Consider the following 19160-nt stretch of genomic DNA (forward strand, 5'->3'; position numbering starts at 1 on the left):
TGGAAGAGGAAGGGTTTCCTCCGCCTTTCTGATCTCTCCGCTCCCTCCTCAACACCCATTTCCTTCTTGGAAAGCAGAGGAAAGGAGCAGCTATGCCATTGTGGGCGGAGGGCAGGGGTGCCAACGCGCAGCCCCTCCTCCTGGGCAGAATCTCTTTGGAGGAGGCGGCTGGGGCTAGAGAGGAGAAGGCGGGGGGGGGGAAATGGAGAAATTGCGGGGGGGGGATTTTCCCATTTTTAAATATTGTTAATACTAGCCCTGGGGGTGAAGATGGCACTGGTGTTTTATGTATATGTAATTGTATCTTAGATTTATGTTGTGTAGATTGGATGTTTGTTTAATAAAACAATTTAAAAAAAAAAAAAGGAAAATTTTTCCCATTTTTTTCCAAAGCCGTTTTTTGGTGTTTTTTTTTTCCAGGGGAAAAAGATTTAAAACAAGAACCCATGGACTGTGGAATCTGTCTATGGCATGGCATTCAAACTACATAAAATGAAGACCTTCATGAAAGTCTTCTGAGACTTCATGTCTTTAAGTTCTCTGGGAACTCCTGGTCGGCTGAGTGGCTGCCCCAGCCTTTTCGGGCGGGGGGGGCGAGGGATGCACAAAGGGGATTGCACGCCAACCAGGTCAGGGGACCTTCCCAGAAATGAAACCCAGGCGCTTTCCATCCATAAAATCTTTTTATTGATAATTTAAGGGTTAAAACTCTTTCTGGCTTTCCCTCCCCAAGACCTCGCTCCAGGGAAGAAAGGGGTCTCTACAGGCACCAGGCCCTTCGCTTTGGGTTCCACAACACAGAACAAGGGTTGCCTTTCCTTCTGTTGCGACTAAACGGGGCAAACATCTGGCTGGGAGGCAGGACCCACCCCCACCCCCGAGGAGAGGTCAGAGAGTGGGGCAAAGCAGGGGCCAGGGAGAAGAGGGGTGGCCGGGTGGGGTTCTAGCACAGAGACCTCAGCAGACCCAGGGAGGAAAGGGGTTGTGGGGCAGCTTCCTAGGGAAGAGAAGGGGCCTCGCTCGCTTGCCTTGCCATGGCAAGAGTGGGGTGAGGAGAGGCTCTCCTTGGGGGGGGGGTGTCTGGGCCACAACAAGCCCCTCCATTCCCAGGCAGCTACCCACCGCCGAAGCAGAAGCTCTTCTCCCCTTCCCAAAGAGCGGGGGGGGGGGAGCCCTGAACGTCCAAGGCCCAAGACGGGGCAGGCTCCCTAGAGCTTCAGAGAGCACCCGCCCCACGGCAGCCTCCCCGGGGAGGGCCCCCCTGCCAAGGTCGGGGACGGGGGGCTACAAGTCTATGGTGTCGCTGCTGACGCTGAGCGTGTCGATCTGCCGACAAACGTCCAGGAACTGCTCCTGCAGGAGGGCCGCGTCTGTTCCCTGGGGCGCCGGCGGGGGCGGCGGCCGCCCCACCGAGGCCAAGGACTCCTGCGAGACGGGGTCAGCACCCAGTACTGGCGGCCGGGAGGGGGAGGGGAGCGTGGGGGGGCTCCCGCAGGCCGCGGGCACCGGAGGCGGGCTCCCCCCCGGGCTGGGGCTGCGGCTGGGGGAGCACAGCACCAGGGAGCAGGCGCCCGTGGACTGCTTGGAGGGAGAGGTGGCGCCGCTGCTGCCCGGCCAGGGCCCCGGGGAAGAGAGGGTGGTGTTGGGGGCGCTGGTCTCCGGAGAGGCCTCCCCGGCCGCCAGGGAGGACCGGGCGGGCACCAGCTCGGCGCAGGAGGCCGTGCGGGACAGGTGGCTCCCCAGCGAGGAGGAGGAGGAGGAGGAGGAGGAGGGCGGCTCCCGGGTCAGGCTGAAGGAGAAGGTGCTGGAGGCGTACAGGGCGCTGCCCTCCTGGAAGAGGCCCTCGCTGCACAGCGCCTCGTCGATGCTGCGCCGCAGGTCGATGGGCGACGGGGGCCGGAAGTCGGCCGTCGGGTCGCCGGCGTCCTCTGCGGCCGGGGCCCTGGGCGAGGCGGGGGCTCGGGCGCCCGAGGGGTCGCCGGCGGGCAGGGCGTAGAGCGGGAGGTAGTCGGACTCGCTGCGGGTGATGGTGTCGCAGACCACCAGCTTCTCGTGCTGGGACAAGCCCCCACTGCTGGAAATGGTTGTTGGGCAGGATCTGGGTCTTGACGGCGGCCCCGGCGGCGCGGTGGTCCGGGGAGAGGCAGAGGAGCCGCCCGCAGCACCGGCCCCAGCCCTCGTGGCCGCAGGGCGGGCAGAGGAGCGGGTAGAGGCCGAGGCAGGCCAAGGGCAGCCCCATCCCCGCCTCGCAGAGCCGGCACGCCAGCTGCAGGGCCCACCAGGGCCAGGGCCCGAAGAGGTCCTGGCTCAGGCCGAAGCCCAGGGCGTGCAGGATGGCGTAGGTCTGCAGGGCGGCGCTGAGCAGTCCGAAGCAGGCGGCCGGGAGAGCGGTGCGGGCGGCCGCTGCCACTCTCGGGCCTCGGCGAAGGGCCACCGGCCGGCCGGCGGGGGCGCGCTCTTCAGGTCGTACACCTGGGCCGCCTCCTCCGCGCGCGCCAGGCAGGAGAAGATGAGGAAGGAGGAGGACAGCCCGGCCGCCAGGAGGGCAAAGACCCCCTCGCGAGGCCAGGAGCACGAAGGGGAAGAGGCTCAGCAGGTCAGCGGCCAAGACGGCCCCCGCCGCCACCGAGAAGTGCAGGACGACCAGCAGGGCCAGCAGGCACGCCGGCCGGGAGCCGGGGCGCGCCGACCGCTGGAGCCGCGAGCGGAGGGAGAGGAGGAGGAAGGCCACGGCGAAGGCGGAGGTCAGGCACGGCAGGGCCAGGTCGTGCATCAGCCGGACGGCCACGTCGGGGAAACGCTCCAGCTGCCCCCAGGCCTCGCCGAAGAGCAGCCCGGCCCGCGCGCCCCCGGCCCCCAGCAGCAGCAGGTGGAGCAGGGCCAGGAGCCGGCCGCCGCCGCCGGGCGGGCACCGGCAGGGCAGGGCCAGCAGGCCCAGCAGGGAGAGCAGGGCCAGGAGAGCAAAGAGGGCGCCCGCGCCGAAGATGTGGGCCTCCCAGGCCCAGGCCCCAGTCGGCCTGGGCCGTGTTCCAGTCCGAATGCAGAGGCACGAACAGGGGGAGGGAGGGCAGGAGCAGGGAGGAGAGCGGGGGCGAGTCGAGCTCCGGCCGCGGGGAGCCGCAGTCCTCCGGGCGGTCACCAGGCAGGCAGCCGGGCAGGGCCACAAACGCCCCCTCGCTGCCCGGGGAGGCGGACAGGCTGCTGGACTCCAGGCCTGCAGGGAGAGAAGAAGGAAAGGAGGGCAGTTAATTAACTGGCTGGCCAGGAGGAGGGGGATGTATTGAAATGTACAAGCCAGACAACCCTGCACAAAGTCGTGGGGGAGGGAAGGAAACGCGGACCCTGCACGAAGCCACAGAAAACGGTGAAAAAGCCGGCGGAAGCTTGTAAAGTTCGGGGGGGGGGTTGCATTCCTGTGCTCCCTCCCACTGGTAGGGCTGGCAGGGATAGGCCTCCTCCCTTCACCTGGGAGGGCTGCTGCTGTGTGTGTGTGTGTGTGTGTTTCTGATCCCTTGGGACTCCAGGTGTTTTGGACTCCAGTTCCCATCATCCTTAGCCAGCCTGGCCAATGTCCAGGGATTCCGACCCACTGGGAGGACCCAAGGTAGAGGACATTTGGCAGGGCGTCCTGACACAGGAGCTGCATCATGGACCAAGGCTGAGGGCCGAGAGAGGTGGGGGGAGGAGTCCCCCCCCCTTCCCACACCTTCTGCAGAGAAGGGGACTTTCAAGCAGCACTGAGCTTTTTCCATGTGGGGGGTGATTGTCTCTTAGGGGCTGGCTGGGGGGTGGGGGTGACCAGCTTCAACCCCCCCCCCCGCCACCCAGTCTCCTCATCCTCTCATCCTCAGTAGAGGAGAGCAAGCACTTGGGGTGGACAGGTCTACCTGGAAAATAAGCCTCTACCTCAGGCTTCCTGGACCGCCTTGTCTCTAGACTCTCCTCCTCAATTCCCGATCGGCATTCCAGCCGTATTTCTGGGGAGACGGGCTGGGTTGCCTCTGCCCCACACCTCACCCCATGCCCTCAGCTTCACAGGCATGCTTTCCACCTCTCCATTTGCTGGTTACAGGTCTGGGCCATTACGGATCTAGGATCCGTGCTGCATCTCTGCTGCCCTTGGTTCTGCTCCCCGTTTGCAGTGGGTACCAACCGCCACATCCAGGAGTCCAAAAGCTTCTCGCAGACCCAGATTCGGGGACATTGAGCCCCCTCTTCCAGGGCAAAGCAGGGTGAGAACGCATTTTTTTAAAAACAACTGCCAACTTCTGGCAGATATGTCCTTTGCCACCCACCCACCCACCCCCATTTTCTTTTCAAAGATCCCGTTTTCTGCTGAAAGATTTACTCTCAAGAGTGAAAAACCTGTCAAAACAAAACTCTTTAGGCCGGGCTGGAGAAGACCCCTGGCCAAGCCGCCTCCCGCCCCTGCCTCAATTTCTGCAGCCAGACAGGAAGGCCAACCTGAGCGGGTGGTCCAGGTGACTGACTTGGCATCAAGCAGTTCTTCTGAAACCCCCCCACCGCCCCCCCACAACTCTCTCTCTCTCTCTCTCTCTCTCTCTGAGGCCCTAGAACGGAGCCGTCTCTTCCAGTCACGCATTAAACCAGCGTGGTTTTGATGCTTGGCTTCTCTGGAGCCCTGAAAGGACTTCTGTATCTTCCTGCAAAAAGGTCTTCTCGGGTGCTGCCAGGGACATATGGCCACTCCCAGGGCGTGTGGCATGAAGGCATGCCTGCGCCCCCCCACCCCCCACCCATTTAGCTTTGCAGCTATGATGGCAACCCCTCCTGAAGAGGCCTTAGCCGACGGCAGGCAAAGGTCCCATGCACCCAGGCTGCCTGGCTTGCAAGCAGCTGCTGCTGTACCTCAGGGGAAGCCAGTTTTCAAGAGTGTTTATTCAGCACAAACACACACACCCCTGTTTACAGAGGGTCTCATCTTCAGCACCCTCAAGAACATTGTGTGTCCAATAATAAACTCCCTCCACTGCCTCCTGGCTTGAGGACTGCCCAATAAACCCTCTCGAAAACTGCACAAGCTCAGCCTTGGGGGCCTCTCCCGTTCATCCAGCTGAGCTGCCTGTAACACATTTAGCAAGAGCTCTCTTTTTGTTGTTGTTGTTCCTCTCCTGTTGTCTCAAGGGGAGATTAAATGAAACCCACATAATAAAAGAGCATTAATTTAAAAACAATATAACGTAGACACCAACAGCTGGCTCTCCGTTCATCCCACAGAGGAATCAATCCACTTAACCTTCATGCAAGATTTAACATGGCACACAACAGAAGGAAATGCAACTCTCAGAAGAGCATTCATTGCACCATGATTAGTTATCAATGAGCACAAACAAGGGATATTTCTATGCCTTCAGAGGGTTTTTTAAAAAGTAATTAAGAGACATTGTAGTTACTTTTGAGAAACTGGAAAGTAAAATGTTACTTTTAAAGACTGTGCATATAATGGCACCACATCCCTGGGGACATTTCAAGAACACTGCTTATAACACCTCCTTGTCCACATTTGGCAAGAAGACCAAAAAGATGGCAGACTGGTTTGAAGCCCATTTGGAGGAGTTGATGCCAGCCATCGAGGATAAGAGGAGAGCTCTAACAGCATACAAAACCTGTCCTAGTGAGTACAACTTGCAGGCTCTTCAACTTGCTCATAGCAAAGTCCAACAGGCTGCCAGGAGATGTTCTAACGATTATTGTCTCCAGCTCTGCTCTCAGATACAGATAGCAGCGGACACTGGTAATATCAAGAGAATGTATGATGGTATCAAGCAGGCTTTAGGTCCAATCCAAAAGAAATCTGCTCCTATGAAGTCTGCTACAGGTGTGATCATCCAGGACCGAGCACAGCAGATGGACCGCTGGGTGCAGCACTACTCTGAACTATATTCCAGAGAGAATGTAATAACCGAAGAGGCATTAAATAACCATTGAGTGCCTGCCTGTCTTAGAAGAGTTGGACAGCGAACCAACTTTAGTAGAAATAAAAGTGGCCTTGGATTCCCTCACCTCTGGCAAGGCACCTGGGAAGGAAAACATCCCTGCTGAAGTGCTGTAAAAAGATCACCACCACCGAGCTGTATGAAATCTTTTGTCTTTGCTGGAGGGAAGGTGGAGTACAACAGGACATAAAGGATGCAAACATCGTCACATTGTATAAGAACAAAGGAAATGGGCAACTGCCATAACTATAATGGCATCTCTCTTCTCAGCCTTGTAGGGAAGCTGCTTGCCCATGTTGTGCTGAATAAGCTCCAGGTGCTTGCAGTCGGAGTCTATACACAATCACAGTGTGGATTTCAAGCTAATAGATCCACCACTGACATGGTATTTTCCCTCAGACAGTTGCAGGAGAAATGTAGGGATCTCACAAAGGCCTTTGATTTGGTTAGCAGGGATGGCCTTTTTAAAATACTTCCCAAGATTGGATGTCCACCTCGACTCCTTAACATCATCAGGTCCTTTCATGAGGAAACAAAGGGCACTGTAGTTTTTAGTGACTCAACATCAGATCCCTTTGACATCCTGTTTCACTCAACAGAGCATGAACAGAGTTCCTACTCCAGTCCTCTGAAGATGCCAGCCACAGAGACTGGTGAAAACGTCAGGAAGAACAACCTTCAGAACACGGCCAAAGAAAAACCCACAACAATTCATACATCGTTTTAGCAAGGCCCTGCCAAGACTTTGGACTAACAACCAGCCTGAAGAAAACACAAGTCATGGGCCAGGGTGTGGACTCACCTCCCTTTATTACCATCTCCACTCAAGAATTGGAGGTTGTTCAGGACTTTGTGTACCTTGGCTCAACGATCTCTGACACTCTCTCCCTAGACACTGAGCTGGATAAACGCATTGGGAAAAGCAGCTACCATGTTCTCTAGACCAAGATCCATGTCTATAGAGCCTGTGTCCTGAGCACACTCCTGTCCTGCAGTGAGTCCTGGACCCTTTGTGCACAGCAGGAGAGGAAGCTGAACAACCTTCCATATGCGTTGCCTCCAATGCATTTTTGGGATCACCTGGCAGGACAAAGTTCCCAATAGAGTAGTCCTAAGTAGTATAATACTACTGTCCTAGATCGAGCTGGAATTTTCAGCATGTATACATTACTGAAACAGCGACGGTCTATGTTGGCTTGGGCACGTTGTGAGAATGGCTGATGGTCAGATTCCGAAAGATCTCTTGTATGGAGAATTAGTGCAGGGAAATTGCCCCCGAGGGTGACCACAGCTGTGATACAAGGAGATCTGCAAGTGGGATCTGAAGGACTTAGGAATGGACCTCAACAGATGGGAAACTTTGCCCTCTAAGCATTCAGCCTGGAGGCAGGCGGTGCATCACGGCCTCTCCCAATTTGAAGAGACCCTTGTCCGGCAGGCCGAGGCCAAGAGGCCGTCCCAAAACCAGCCAAATCAGGGAGCTGGATAGGGTACAGATTGTATTTGTCTTCAGTGTGGAAGACTGTCACTCTCGAATCGGCCTCCTCAGCCACACTAGACACTGTTCCAAGTCCTCCATACAGAGCATGGTACCATAGTCCTCTCGAAATTCAAGGATGCCTAATCTAATCTAATCCTTTGGGGTGGGGGGGCTTGGTGCAATGAAACCGCAGCTGTTTTCCAGAAAGTCCCCTCCCAATAAGTCCCTCTTATTGGCCACCAGCAGCCTGCTGCTAATGGAAAGGGGAGACAGGCTGGGCTAGTTGCATCCTTGCCGTCAGTGGCGAGGGGAGGTGGGCGAGGGGGGAACCTCCCCAGGCAAAGCCTTCTCCCCTTCAGGGCTGACTCCCCACATGTCAGGCAGTCTCTCCTGAAGACTAAGGGCATCATCACTTGCAGCTCCAATTCTGTCAATGTGGGGGAGCGCTTGGACCTCCCCCCCCAGCCTTTGTCCAGAAGTACTTTCGTTAGCAGCCCGCCACCCTTCTTCCTCTTTAGCAGCACACAAGGAGGAGCTGCCCCCCCTCAGTCAAGTGGTGGCAGGGCCCAGGGTGGGGTAGGTGACCCGCCCCCCCCTTGTTCCCGGCAGGCAAGCTTTCTTCCCCTGTCAGAAGGGAGACGGAAGGTCAGCTGGGAGGTGGGGAGCGAAGCCCCACCTGGCCCTGGGGAGGGGGCCAGCCGGCCCTGCTGCTAATTTGCAGAAGCCCAAAGGCTTTCCAAAGCACACAGGAGATCCAGGAGGCTGGGGAGGAGAGCAAACATCCCTGCCCAGGCAACTCCCAACAATGGAGAAGCAGCCAGAAAAGCCCCCACTCCCCCCCCAGACCCCCCAGGCTTCAGCTTGTTGGAGTGTCCCCCCCCCCCCTTCCAGGCTGGCCTAGCAACAACCCAGAACAGCCAGGAGCACCTCAACGGCAAGCGGCTCTCATGGTTTTGCTGCCAGTCCAGGCAAACCAAGGCCACCGCTGTTGTGTGTGTGCATTTGTGTGTGTGCATTTGTGTGTGTGTACTTGTGTGTGTGTGTGTGTGTGTGTGCGCGCATGCGTGTATGGCAGGGAGGCACCCGCCCCCTTGCCTCTCCACCCGCTGAACTTGTGCGATGTGTTTTTGCTTGGCTTACCGCCAGAAAAGGAGAGGATCCCCCTCCTCCCCGCTAGCCACAGACCCGTGAGAGCAAAAGGCGCTTCTTGCTCTTGCCTTCGCTTTCTGCAGCCCGACCCCCAAATCCAGCACCTAGTTCTGGGGCAGCACAACACCGGCTCTTCGGGGGGGGGACACATCTCAAGTGGAAACAGCCACGGACAAGGACCCGTTTCCTGTAGGAAAGGCAAAACCTGGGATCGGGGTGTGTTCTGCGTCTCTCCTCCACAAGTCCCACTGGCAGGATGAAGCTGTCCAGAGAGCCGCCAGTGCATTTCTGCCCCCCCCCCCTCCCAAGTTCTCTAGAACCCTCAAAGTCTCACTCCTTCAGCTTCCCCTTCTCCAGATCCAGGAGAATCTCAGGGAGAAGTTTGGGCTCACCGGAAGTCTCCTTAAAAGCCCAACAAATACGGCCACTGCTCTCCTTTAAGACCGCTCTGCCTCCTTTTTTTTTTACCGGCCATGGAAAACGGGAATGGGGGCTGCAGGGTGGACAGAGGCAGGAACGTGTGGGAGACCCTCTCCCCCAACCCACGCTACCCCCTCTTGGCCTTTTTACAGAGAAGCCGTGGTGGCAATCTGAGCTCAGGAGAGCGCTGAGGACTTTCAGCTGCAGCCACCGGGCAGAGAACCAAGCAGCTAGCCAGGACTGGGACCGTGGAAGCCATGGGGCAGGGGCTTGGGGGCCGGGAGCAGCTGGCAGACCAGGCCAAGCCCTCTCCTGTTTAGGGTTTGGGCAGCAGCTGCCCCAGGGATGGTCCTTCCGCTCGCTTTACAATATGTTCCTTCTTCACTCTCTGCTTGCAGGTCATGTCAAGACTCAGCAGAAAAAGAAATCAGCAAACCTTAAAGGCAGAAGAGAAAGAGGAAGGCCAAAAGGTGCTCTGGAGGGACCCCCAGGAAGGAAGGAAGGAAGGAAGGAAGGAAGGAAGGAAGAGGAAGGAAGGAAGGAAGGAAGGAAGGAAGGAAGGAAGGAAGGAAGGAGGAGGGAGGGAGGGAGGGAGGGAGGGAGGGAAGGAGGGAGGGAGGGAGGGAGGGAGGGGAGGGAGGGAGGGAGGAAGGAAGGAAGGAAGGAAGGGAGGGAGGGAGGGAGGGAGGAAGGAAGGAAGGAAGGAAGGAAGGAAGGAAGGAAGGAAGGAAGGGAGGGGAGGGAGGGGAGGGAGGGGAGGGAGGGAGGAAGGAAGGAAGGAAGGAAGGAAGGAAGGAAGGAAGGAAGGAAGGAAGGAAGGAAGGGAGGGAGGGAGGGAGGGAGGGAGGGAGGGAGGGAGGGAGGAAGGAAGGAAGGAAGGAAGGGAGGGAGGGAGGGGGAGGGAGGGAGGGAGGGAGGGAGGGAAGGAAGGAAGGAAGGAAGGAAGGAAAGGAAGGAAGGAAGGAAGGAAGGAAGGAAGGAAGGAAGGAAGGAAGGAAGGAAGGAAGGGGTGGCTTCCAGTTTGTAGTCCCTGGGCTGGGGCTGCTAAGGAGAGGAGGAGGACCACCTGTGGAAGGCCATGAGGCCTAGAGGAAAGAGAGCAGGTCTTCTTAAGCCTGCCCAGCTCTTCTTGACCCCAGGCGCCTGTCGGGCCCCCTCCTCCGTTGTCGAGCAGAGCCCCTGTGCCTCCACCTAGATGGCCACCTCAAGGGACTCCCTGGGGCTCCTGAAGGACAGCCCAGTCTCAAGGAGAAGCAGAGGCAACATTTCAAGAAAGCAGGGAGACGAGAGCCAGGATTGAGTCAAACATGGTTTAAAATGCAAACAGAAGGTTGTCCCTCGGCCTCCCACTTACTCCCCTTTACTGCCGTCTGTCCCCACTATCCTTCCGAGGATCTCCCCGCGCACGCCCCCCACTGCATTTCTCCCCTTTTCCATTTCTTTCTCTTTTTCATCTTTTTCCAAGTGGAAACCCCCCCCCAAGACGGCCTCATGCCTCCCTCTGAAACCGAGGCTGTTGCCACCTTCTTTCCCATTCCTCCTTAAACTTTAACGCCAATCAAAATGTTGCCGTCCATCGGTGACCCCCTCCTCTCTCCTATCACACGTGGCCTCCACTGTGAGTGAGGGGCTGTGCCCCCAGTTTTGAGACCGGCAGGGGCTTCACCAGGCAGCTCTCGATGTACTCAAAGATGGTGTAGGGGTCTTGGTCAGCGTTGAGAAAGACGGCGTCCTCGTAATATTCCTCCAGGTCCACCACCTGCCGGTGGTAGTACTCGGCCTTCTTCTCTACCCGTGCAGGAGCATCCTTGGGGTTGCGGCGGAGGCGCTGGTGCACCTCCTCCTCGGTGGGCGGCTTGAAGAGGGTGTGGTACCTCTCCCCGGAGACCGGATCGGTGGCCCGCTGGCAGAGACGCTGCATCGCGACCTCTGTGGGCAAGTTGAGGAAGAAGACACGGTTGGGCTCGAAGCCGGTGTGCTTCATGAGGTCCGCCTGGTCCACGTCGCGGGGGAATCCGTGCAGCACCCAGCCGTAGGTCTGGCAGTCCTGCTGCAGCAAGCGGTCCTTCAGGACCCGCAGGGCGATGCTGTCCGCCACGGGGTAGCCGCTGCCAAAGAAGGGCTTGACGAGTTCACCGACGGGCGTGTGGGCGGCCGCTTGTTCTCGCAGCAGGTCCCCAAAGTGGATGTTGGCCAGCTGGTACTTCTGGGCCAGCAGAGCGGCCTGCAGGCGTTTGCCGCTGCCAGGGGGTCCCAGGAGCAAGATCCGGGGCGTGAAGGGGGCGTAGGAGCGCGGACGGCTCTGCACGAAATTCAGGGCTTGGGCAAAGACATCCACACAGGGCTGGTCAGCGCTGATGACCTTGTGGCTCCCCTGGAAGGTCAGGATGAGGCCTGGGAGGTTGCGATGGCTTTCCAGGAGGCGCTTGGCGGTCGCTTGCTCAGAGATGCCCTTCGGCCTCACCAAGCGCTTCTGCACCGTAAAGTCGATCGGCCAGTCAAAGGTGGTGTGGTAGACCTCTTGGGTGACGGGGTCCACCAGTTTGCCCAAGTTTCTTTCCACCAGGACCGTGTCCGGGGCACGGAGGACCACGACGTGCCGGGGGGCGATGCCCACGGACTGAAGCACCAAGGCCTGCTTCCTCGTCTCGGGGGAACCCATCCAGCACCCAGCCCAGCTTCTCGCAGTCCACGTCGTTCAAGCGCTCCTCCAGCAGGGCGGCCCAGAGGTCCTCCGGGATGGGCTCGCCTCGGGCTTGGCGGGCCATGGCTTCCCGGGCCCCCTTCAGCAACTTGTTGCGCACCAGCTCCTGGGGGCAAAGGTACACCGCGCTGAGGTGCTTGCAGAGCCAGCGGGCAATGGTGGTCTTCCCAGAGGCAGTTGGACCCACCAGGACGACTCGGGGCACCTCGTCGTTGTTCTTCTTCAGGTGCTCTATCATGAAGTCAATAGGATCCGCCGGCTGGTAGATCAGGAGCGCCTCCATCATGCTCTGCATGAGCTGGAAGATGTTGTGCTTCTCCGCGTAGAGGCCCATCGCTGGGGGGATGCCGGGGGGCTTCGTCGCCGCGTCCATCTCTCCCGGCTGCCACCTGCCCTGCGCGCCGGGTTCTCAAACAGACTTTGCATTCCGAGGTTGCCCGGCAGCGTCTGCTGACATCACCCTCCGTAGAAAGCAAGGACATGGAATGCCGGGCCCTCAAAGACAGCGCGGAGCCCTCGGAGCCTTGCGTTCCGCCCCGGCGTTGCCCTGGAATCCCAGGGGCCAGATTCCAAGGGCCAGCAGGGGGTCGGGCAGGCCAGGTTGGCCCGAGCCCTGAAAGACAGCGCGCCACCAGCGAGGTTTACCCTTGGACGGCAACCCGGGGGGGGGCTGTATTGCAGAGGCTGGTTGGCAGTGGGCACACAAGATGCTGCCAGTCTGGGAAGCCAGGAAGGCTAGTCCAGGCCTCTCCCCCCAATGCTATGCCCGCTTCCTCAGTGGGCACCTCGGAGCCAAGCCAGCTGAGTGGTGCTGGTGGTGGTGGTGGTGGTGGGTGCAGCCAGACAGAGCTGGTGGCCCTCCATGGCTGAGAAGCCGGGCAGAGGCTGTCTGCCTCCATCAGAGGCTCTGTGCCGTGATGAGTCTTACCTGCAGTGACAAGGTCACCCGGTGGAGCTGCACCGCCAGGCTCCAAGCACTTGGAAGGCACAACGTGGCAGCTGGATGCTAATGCCGCTTGGCACCCAAGTGGGCAGAATGGGCAGAACGTTGTCTTGGGCACAGCTGGCATGACCCTTTGTCCTCTGGAAGAACGCCAGAAGGACGTGTCTGTGCATGTGGCTGTATGTGTGTGAGCGTCTGCATGTGCACCTGTGTGTTTCTGGCCTCACCTAGCGCGCTGGTTAAGAGGTAGCCCAACCTCGTGACAGTCCACAGGAAGGTAGACTTGGTGGCCAAGGGGGTTAAAAGAGATGGCAGGTGAACCAGGGGACCTCTCTCTCTGCTGGTGGTGCCCAAGAAGCATCAGGCTGGCAAGGCTATCACACCTGGCAGGACTTCCTTGATGGGTGGTGGCACACCAGTTATAGAACCACTCCCCTCCCACCTGTCCTGTCCATTAGAGATCCAGTAGATCCCCACACTTCTGCCTTGCAGGATCCATTTAGAAATATAGTACCTCTTTTGCACTGGGTTTCAAGGAATTGCCAAGGGTTCAGCAGGTGCTTCTTTATATTGTTTGTGTGGTACGGAAGGAGGACACAACTTCAACATGGACAATGAAGACGTTGAAATAGTCAGAGGCTGTGTCTCCCTTGGTTCAGTCCTCCCTCCAAGGGGAAGCTGCAGCAGCCCGGAAATCAGAAGATGACGGAGACTTGGAAAGGCAGCAACGAAGGCACCCACAAAGATGTTGTTGTGTAGTCATTAAGTCGTGTCCGACTCTTCATGACCCCATGGACCAGAGAGCACGCAAGGACCTCCTATCTTCCACTGCCTTCCGGAGTTTGGTCAAATTCATGTTGGTAGCTTCGATGACCCTGTCCAGCCATCTCGTCCTCGGTCGTCCCCTTCTCCTTTTGCCATCACACCTTCCTAACATCAAGGTTTTTTCCAGGGGGTCTTCTCATGCGATGGCCAAAGGACTGGAGCCTCAGCTTCAGGATCTGTCCTCACGGCAAAGATGGTCAAGTGTAATAAGGATTTGTCATTTGGAGACCAAGATCCTGCTCGTTCTTGGATCACATCTCAGAATGCAAAAGCAGGAGATGTGAGAAACCAGTAGGGTGGAGGGCATGGAGTGCCCCAGCAAGGACTCAGAGGAGACCTGGGTTCAAATTCTGTGTTCTGCCATGCAAATTCACCGGGAGGTGGCCATGGGAAGCTGTACCTCAAAAACCCTACTAAAGTCATCAATGCGACTTGACAGCAGACAACTGCAGCAACCATCACCACCACCACCATAAAACAGGAATGCAAACCCCCCGTTTCCCCCTCAGCAAAGCTGTCAGGTGAAGCAACAACAGGCATTAAAGAAGACTGGAAATGTCCCCTCAGAGTGTGTGTGTGTGTGTGGTGTGTGTGTGTGTGTGTGTGTGTGTGTGTGTGTGTGTGTGTGTGTGTGTGTGTGGTGTGTGTGTGTGTGTGTGGTGTGTTTCTCATATTACAACATCCATAAGAGTGTGTGTGTGTGTGTGTGGTGTTGTGTGGTGTGTGTGTGTGTGTGTTCTCATATTACAACATCCATATTTATATTCTCCCACCAACCCTAACCCAAACCACTGAAGAGTCACTGTTTACAGGTATGAAATTTAGAAAGAACACAGGGTAAGCACGCAGAAAACATGAAAAGCAGGCCTTACACACCCCAGTTTAACAGACAGTGTGTGCTCAGCCGAGTTAGCAGCCGAGGGCGCATCTGAATCCCGCAGCCTCTCCCCAGCTCCTGACGGACACCCTTCCCCAAATTCAGCTGTCTTGACCCCGTCCCAAAGCAGGCCACCTTGGCTCACCTCCCCCCCCAAGAGTCCTGTTGGGAAGGGGCGTTTCAGCAAAGGGACTCCAGAGGGGCCGACGGACCCTTTGCTCCAGCCTAGCAACGCGGAGGACCTCTGAGCATTTTCAGCAGGAGGGAAGTCTGTTTGAAGAGCCTGAAACGCCCAGCGCTTCCCTCCTGCAGGCGTCTGGGGGGGTCTGGCAGCCCTTTTTTTTGTCCTGGGGGCCCCCACAACTGAAGGGCAAACTCTGGGAAGGCAGCCCTGGTGCTCATGCCCACTGGCCAACCCATGTCCTGCCCTCCTGGGCCCTTGTGCCTACTTGCCAGGACCAAAAACCAGCCTGCTGGTAGCTCCCTCCCTCCTGCTGAGAAGGTCAGCCATGGGTGGCAGGGAAGAGAGAGTCCCCCCCCCAAAATCCAGACATAGGGACCCAAAACCGCAGGGGCTCCCACATCCAGGCAGCCTGTCGTTAGAAGCGGGGAGCCCCCTGGTGCTTAAAGATGCCTGGTTGTCACACGCCCCATGTTTCCCACCTCCCGCGGTCTGTCCATCACCTGGCTTTGCTTTGCCAGGGGGCCCTCCAGAGGCGACCACAGGTCTAGCTCCCCAAGGGACAGGCCCCTCACCTGGCCCTGAGACCCACACTGGAGTCGGGTGCGAGTCCCCCCTCTTCCTGCCAGGAGCTGCCTGTGGCGTTCCACTCCGGGGGTTCCCATGTCTCAGGCGGCAGCGTGGATCCGAAGAGACCTGAGGAGAGAAAGGGAAGGGCTCCGTGGGTCTGTGCCGTCGCGGGGGTTGCCAGCAGGCATGGCACCCTCCAACCCAGCCCCCACTGGGGCTCCTTTTGGGGTGGCGGGTGGGTGGAGAAGGCAGAGGGTGGGAGCTGTCCTTCCTCAGAATCCCAGTCCTGGCTAGAGTAGACCCACTGAAACCCCATTGATTCTGTGGGTCCCCTCTGGCTGGGACGACCCAGATGATTCCGGCCCCCAAGCAGGGATGGGTGGCGGGCATCTGCGCCATCTCTTCCCCGTGACTGACCTGCCACAGCCCGTTCCCCCCCCACCCCACTCCCGGAGGTGCTCTTTCCCCGCTCAGATTCTCCTCCGCCAAGCCACACATGTCTGTGCGGGACGGGGAGGCCTGGCGGGATGAGTGTGCCTTGCCCAGCGGGCATTGTGCCCCCAAAAGGGCCATCAAGGGGAAAGCCCAAACAGAGAGGAAAGTTCACCGTGGGGTCCCTTCTAGAAAAGAGCCCCGGCCATGCCAAGGACGAATCCTGCTGCAGAGCCCCCGCCTCGAAGGCTGGGCCCTCCCAAGAGAAGGAGACCCTCCTTGTGCCTCGAGAGCCAGCACCCACACTCCTGTCCCGCCTGTTGCGCCCCCCCCTCCCCCGGTTTCATACCTCGCCTTCCCTTCCTACTCACCCAGTTTGCTGGTGATCTCCTTGATGCCCACCCTGAGGCCCGGGAGCAGCGGGTACTGCCTGCCGGGGCTGCTGCTGCTGCTGCTGCTGCCGTTGGGTGCCAGGGCCCCCTCCTTGCCCAGCCCCGCCGTCAGGTCGATGTCGATCTTGAACTCCAGCTCCTTGCTCTCCCCCTCCTCCTGGGAGGGCACCGCCGGCACCACTGGTCCTTTCTCCACCAGCCTTGGCCAAAGGGAGAAGGGGTGCTGGGGCGTGGGGGCAGGCGCCCAGGGGTCAAGGTGGGTGCTGCGGGCTGAGGAACCATCCCAGGCCCACCCCCCGGGCTCTGAGGGAAGCTCATCAGCCGCAGCGGGGCCAGGGCCTGGCCAGCCCGAGCCCCCCAGGGCCTCCGCCCAGAAGCGGGCACCGCCGCCGGGTGCCTGGGATTGGGTGGGAACGGCTGGCCGGGTGGAGGTGGCTCCTGCCGTCCCCTCGCCGGGCCGGCTCTTCCCCTGGCTACGCACCTTGATCTTGAAATTGAGCCCCAGGTTGAGGGACAAGGCGGGGGCTTCGCTGGAGGTGGCCAGCACGGTGGGTGTGACGGGAAGGGCCCCGGAAGGGCTGGGGGGCTGGGGCCCATGGGCAGACTCGTTCCTGGCCGGCGACAGAGACTGGAGCGTGTGGAGGGGCATTCCAAGGCCCAGACAGGGCAGGCACAGGAGAAGCACCGCGGTCCACATTGGCCTGGAGGTCCTGGGCCAGCGGCTGCTCATCAGAAGCACCTGGAAGGGGACAGAGGGAGAGGGTTGGGTGTGTGTGTGTGTGGGAGCAGCGCCAGCATCGGGGGGGGGGGGAGGAAACGCTGCCAGAACTGCTGAAAGGGGCTGGGGGATGCAGCCTCCTGGGGGCTTCAGCCAAACCAGAGGCAACCTCTCCAGAGGAGAGCCGGAGGATGAGCTGGTACGTTTGCCCTCGGCCGGCAGCCCAGCCTGAAAAAGATCCCTCAGCAGCCAGGACCGACCCGGGAGCAGAGATGCCGATAGGAGAACCAGACCGCATGGCGGAACCCAAGGCCAGCTCGGCCCTCCGCTTACACCCCAGAAACGCTGTTACAGAGCCCAGGAAGGAAGTCCACGGCATCTGATCATCCTCCAACAGGAGGCATGCCCTCTTGTCTGCAATGCCCCCCTAATGCCTTCTGTAGGGCCCACATGCAGGCCAAAGGGCAAACGGACACCCAGGTGAGATCAGAATGGCGGCTCACCCAAGCCGATGAGCGGGTCTCCCCAGACACTCTTCCCCACCCCCACCCCCACCCCCCCCGGCCTCAAAGGACATCCAGGAGGGACTCCCTTGAGCGGGTCTCCCCAGACACTCTTCCCCACCCCACCCCCACCCCCCCGGCCTCAAAGGACATCCAGGAGGGACTCCCTTGAGCGGGTCTCCCCAGACACTCTTCCCCACCCCACCCCACCCCCCTGGCCTCAAAGGACACCCAGGAGGGACTCCCTTGAGCGGGTCTCCCCAGACACTCTTCCCCACCCCACCCCACCCCACCCCCCGGCCTCAAAGGACATCCAGGAGGGACTCCCGCAGGACACAGCAAGCGAGAATTCGTCCGGAGGTTTCGTCTCGCTTGTTCCCTCGGCTTGAACAAGGACAAGGGCTTTTTAATCTCATGCTGGATGTGACTCAGTCCATCCATGTTTGGCTGTCCGGCTGAGCACCCAGCTTGGCTGAGCTCTGCACTACGGCCGGCCCCTGCGCAGGCAGTTTCTTGTATGTATCATTCCCCCCCCTCCATTCCCCTCTGCCCACTCCAATGTCCATGTCTCACCACTGCAAAGACTGTCGCCCTGCTGGGTGTGTCTGTGGGTTTGCCTTGAAACGGCTCCCTCCTGAGGCTTCTTTGCTCCAAGGCCCTGCAGAAGGAGGTGGGAGCCCCCAAGGGGGTCGTTCCCGATAACACTTGCCGGTTTTCCAGGCGACCACTGGGTTCTAGATTAGGTTCTAGTTGGTCATTCCTGGAGTATCAGGCCAAAGGCACAGGAAAAAGCAAAAGCAAAAAGGGGACAAAATCATTCTGGCCCCTTAAAGAGAAACTGCTCTATTTTGACGTGAGCTTGGGTGGGTCCAGTGTACCAATGTCTCTTACATCCGAGGAAGTGGACTCGATCCACAAAACCTCACAATAAAATAGAGTCGCTGGTCTTTGAGGGGCCACCGTGTTTTTGTCTTCTTTTTCTTTTTGGCCTGACATTCAAGGTCTGTGCCTGCTTTTGCCTCCCCACCCCAGTGGAGGATGCTCCCTGTTTGGGGCTCTCCTACGTTCTCCTTCTCAGCGAAGGGCCAGGTGCCCAGGGCTGCCTTTGGACCGGTCAGGCAAAGAGGCCTCGGTCAGTTGGTCAGGAATCACCTCCAGAGGCTCAGCCAGGAGCAAGCCCCCCCCCCCCCGGCAAACTCCTGGGAAGGCAGGCAGAGAGGGTTTCACACCTGGACCTTGGAAGATGATGCTGATGGGGATAGCATCTTCTCCCCCCCCCCCCGTCCCCACTATCCTTCCATGACCTCTTCCTTGGTTAGTTACCTCCCCGCCCCCGCCGGGTCCAGAGTCCTGACCACAGAGGTATCCCTCAGACGTAGACCCTGGAGGCTGGCTGGGCCCACGCCTCTCTTCCGTGGCAGAGGAGAACTCCCTTTTCCCAGAGGAGAGCAAACACGCACAGAGGCTGGGTGCATGACGGCGCAGAGATCGGCTCCTCTCCTGGTTTGTGCAATCCTGGCTCACCTGGGAGGCTGAAAGAAATGTGGGACTGCAGTGCCCCCCCGTTTCCCCCCCCACTCACTTCGCTCTCTCCGCTCCAGATGGGACCGGAGCACAACCCCTCTTGACCGTAGTGCGGGGTTTCTACACGCCTTGACAAAGTGGCTTTGCCTCCTCCTCAACCCCCCGAGAGCATCAGCCAGCGTGCAGGCCCTGCAAGGTCCCGATCCTGGAGAGAAATTGCCCCCCAGCACAAAAAGCAAGAAGCACAACACGAGGAAGCCTCCCTTCCCCCCCCCACCATGCACAAAACCTTCCTGGGCCTGCATTAAAGGCTGGGGGGGGGGCATTCGGATGAAACCACCCACCACCAGACGGTGGCTCCTCCAAAGCCACTGGGCCAACCAGGTGGGCACGGGGGACATCCAGCGGTGGGGAGGGGAAGGGGCTTCGCACAGGGCGGCCTCCCCAGCAGGGATGCGCTTCAGCTGGTGGGTCCACCATCACAC

General features: G+C 59.1%; 2 protein-coding genes across 2 annotated transcripts in view; both read right to left on the bottom strand.

Annotated features, from left to right (window-relative positions):
* Positions 1 to 664: 664 nt before the first annotated feature.
* PRRT4 (proline rich transmembrane protein 4) overlaps positions 665 to 19160 on the bottom strand; it is a 29152-nt gene continuing 10656 nt past the window's right edge. Inside the window, 9 exon segments of the mRNA XM_078376818.1 lie at positions 665 to 1433; positions 1436 to 1503; positions 1505 to 2067; positions 2069 to 2400; positions 2403 to 2556; positions 2558 to 3001; positions 3003 to 3237; positions 15112 to 15232; positions 15910 to 16669. Of these exon segments, the coding sequence (XP_078232944.1) occupies positions 1285 to 1433; positions 1436 to 1503; positions 1505 to 2067; positions 2069 to 2400; positions 2403 to 2556; positions 2558 to 3001; positions 3003 to 3237; positions 15112 to 15232; positions 15910 to 16660 (2817 nt within the window). The 5' untranslated portion in view covers positions 16661 to 16669 and the 3' untranslated portion in view covers positions 665 to 1284.
* On the bottom strand, positions 9932 to 14037 carry LOC110084419 (adenylate kinase 8-like). The gene is given in 2 exon segments (XM_078376786.1): positions 9932 to 11659; positions 11661 to 14037. Coding segments are annotated over 2 exon segments (1476 nt in total). The 5' UTR covers positions 12084 to 14037; the 3' UTR covers positions 9932 to 10606.

Source organism: Pogona vitticeps, chromosome 5 (assembly GCF_051106095.1).
Source record: "Pogona vitticeps strain Pit_001003342236 chromosome 5, PviZW2.1, whole genome shotgun sequence".
Taxonomy (NCBI): Eukaryota; Metazoa; Chordata; class Lepidosauria; order Squamata; family Agamidae; genus Pogona; species Pogona vitticeps.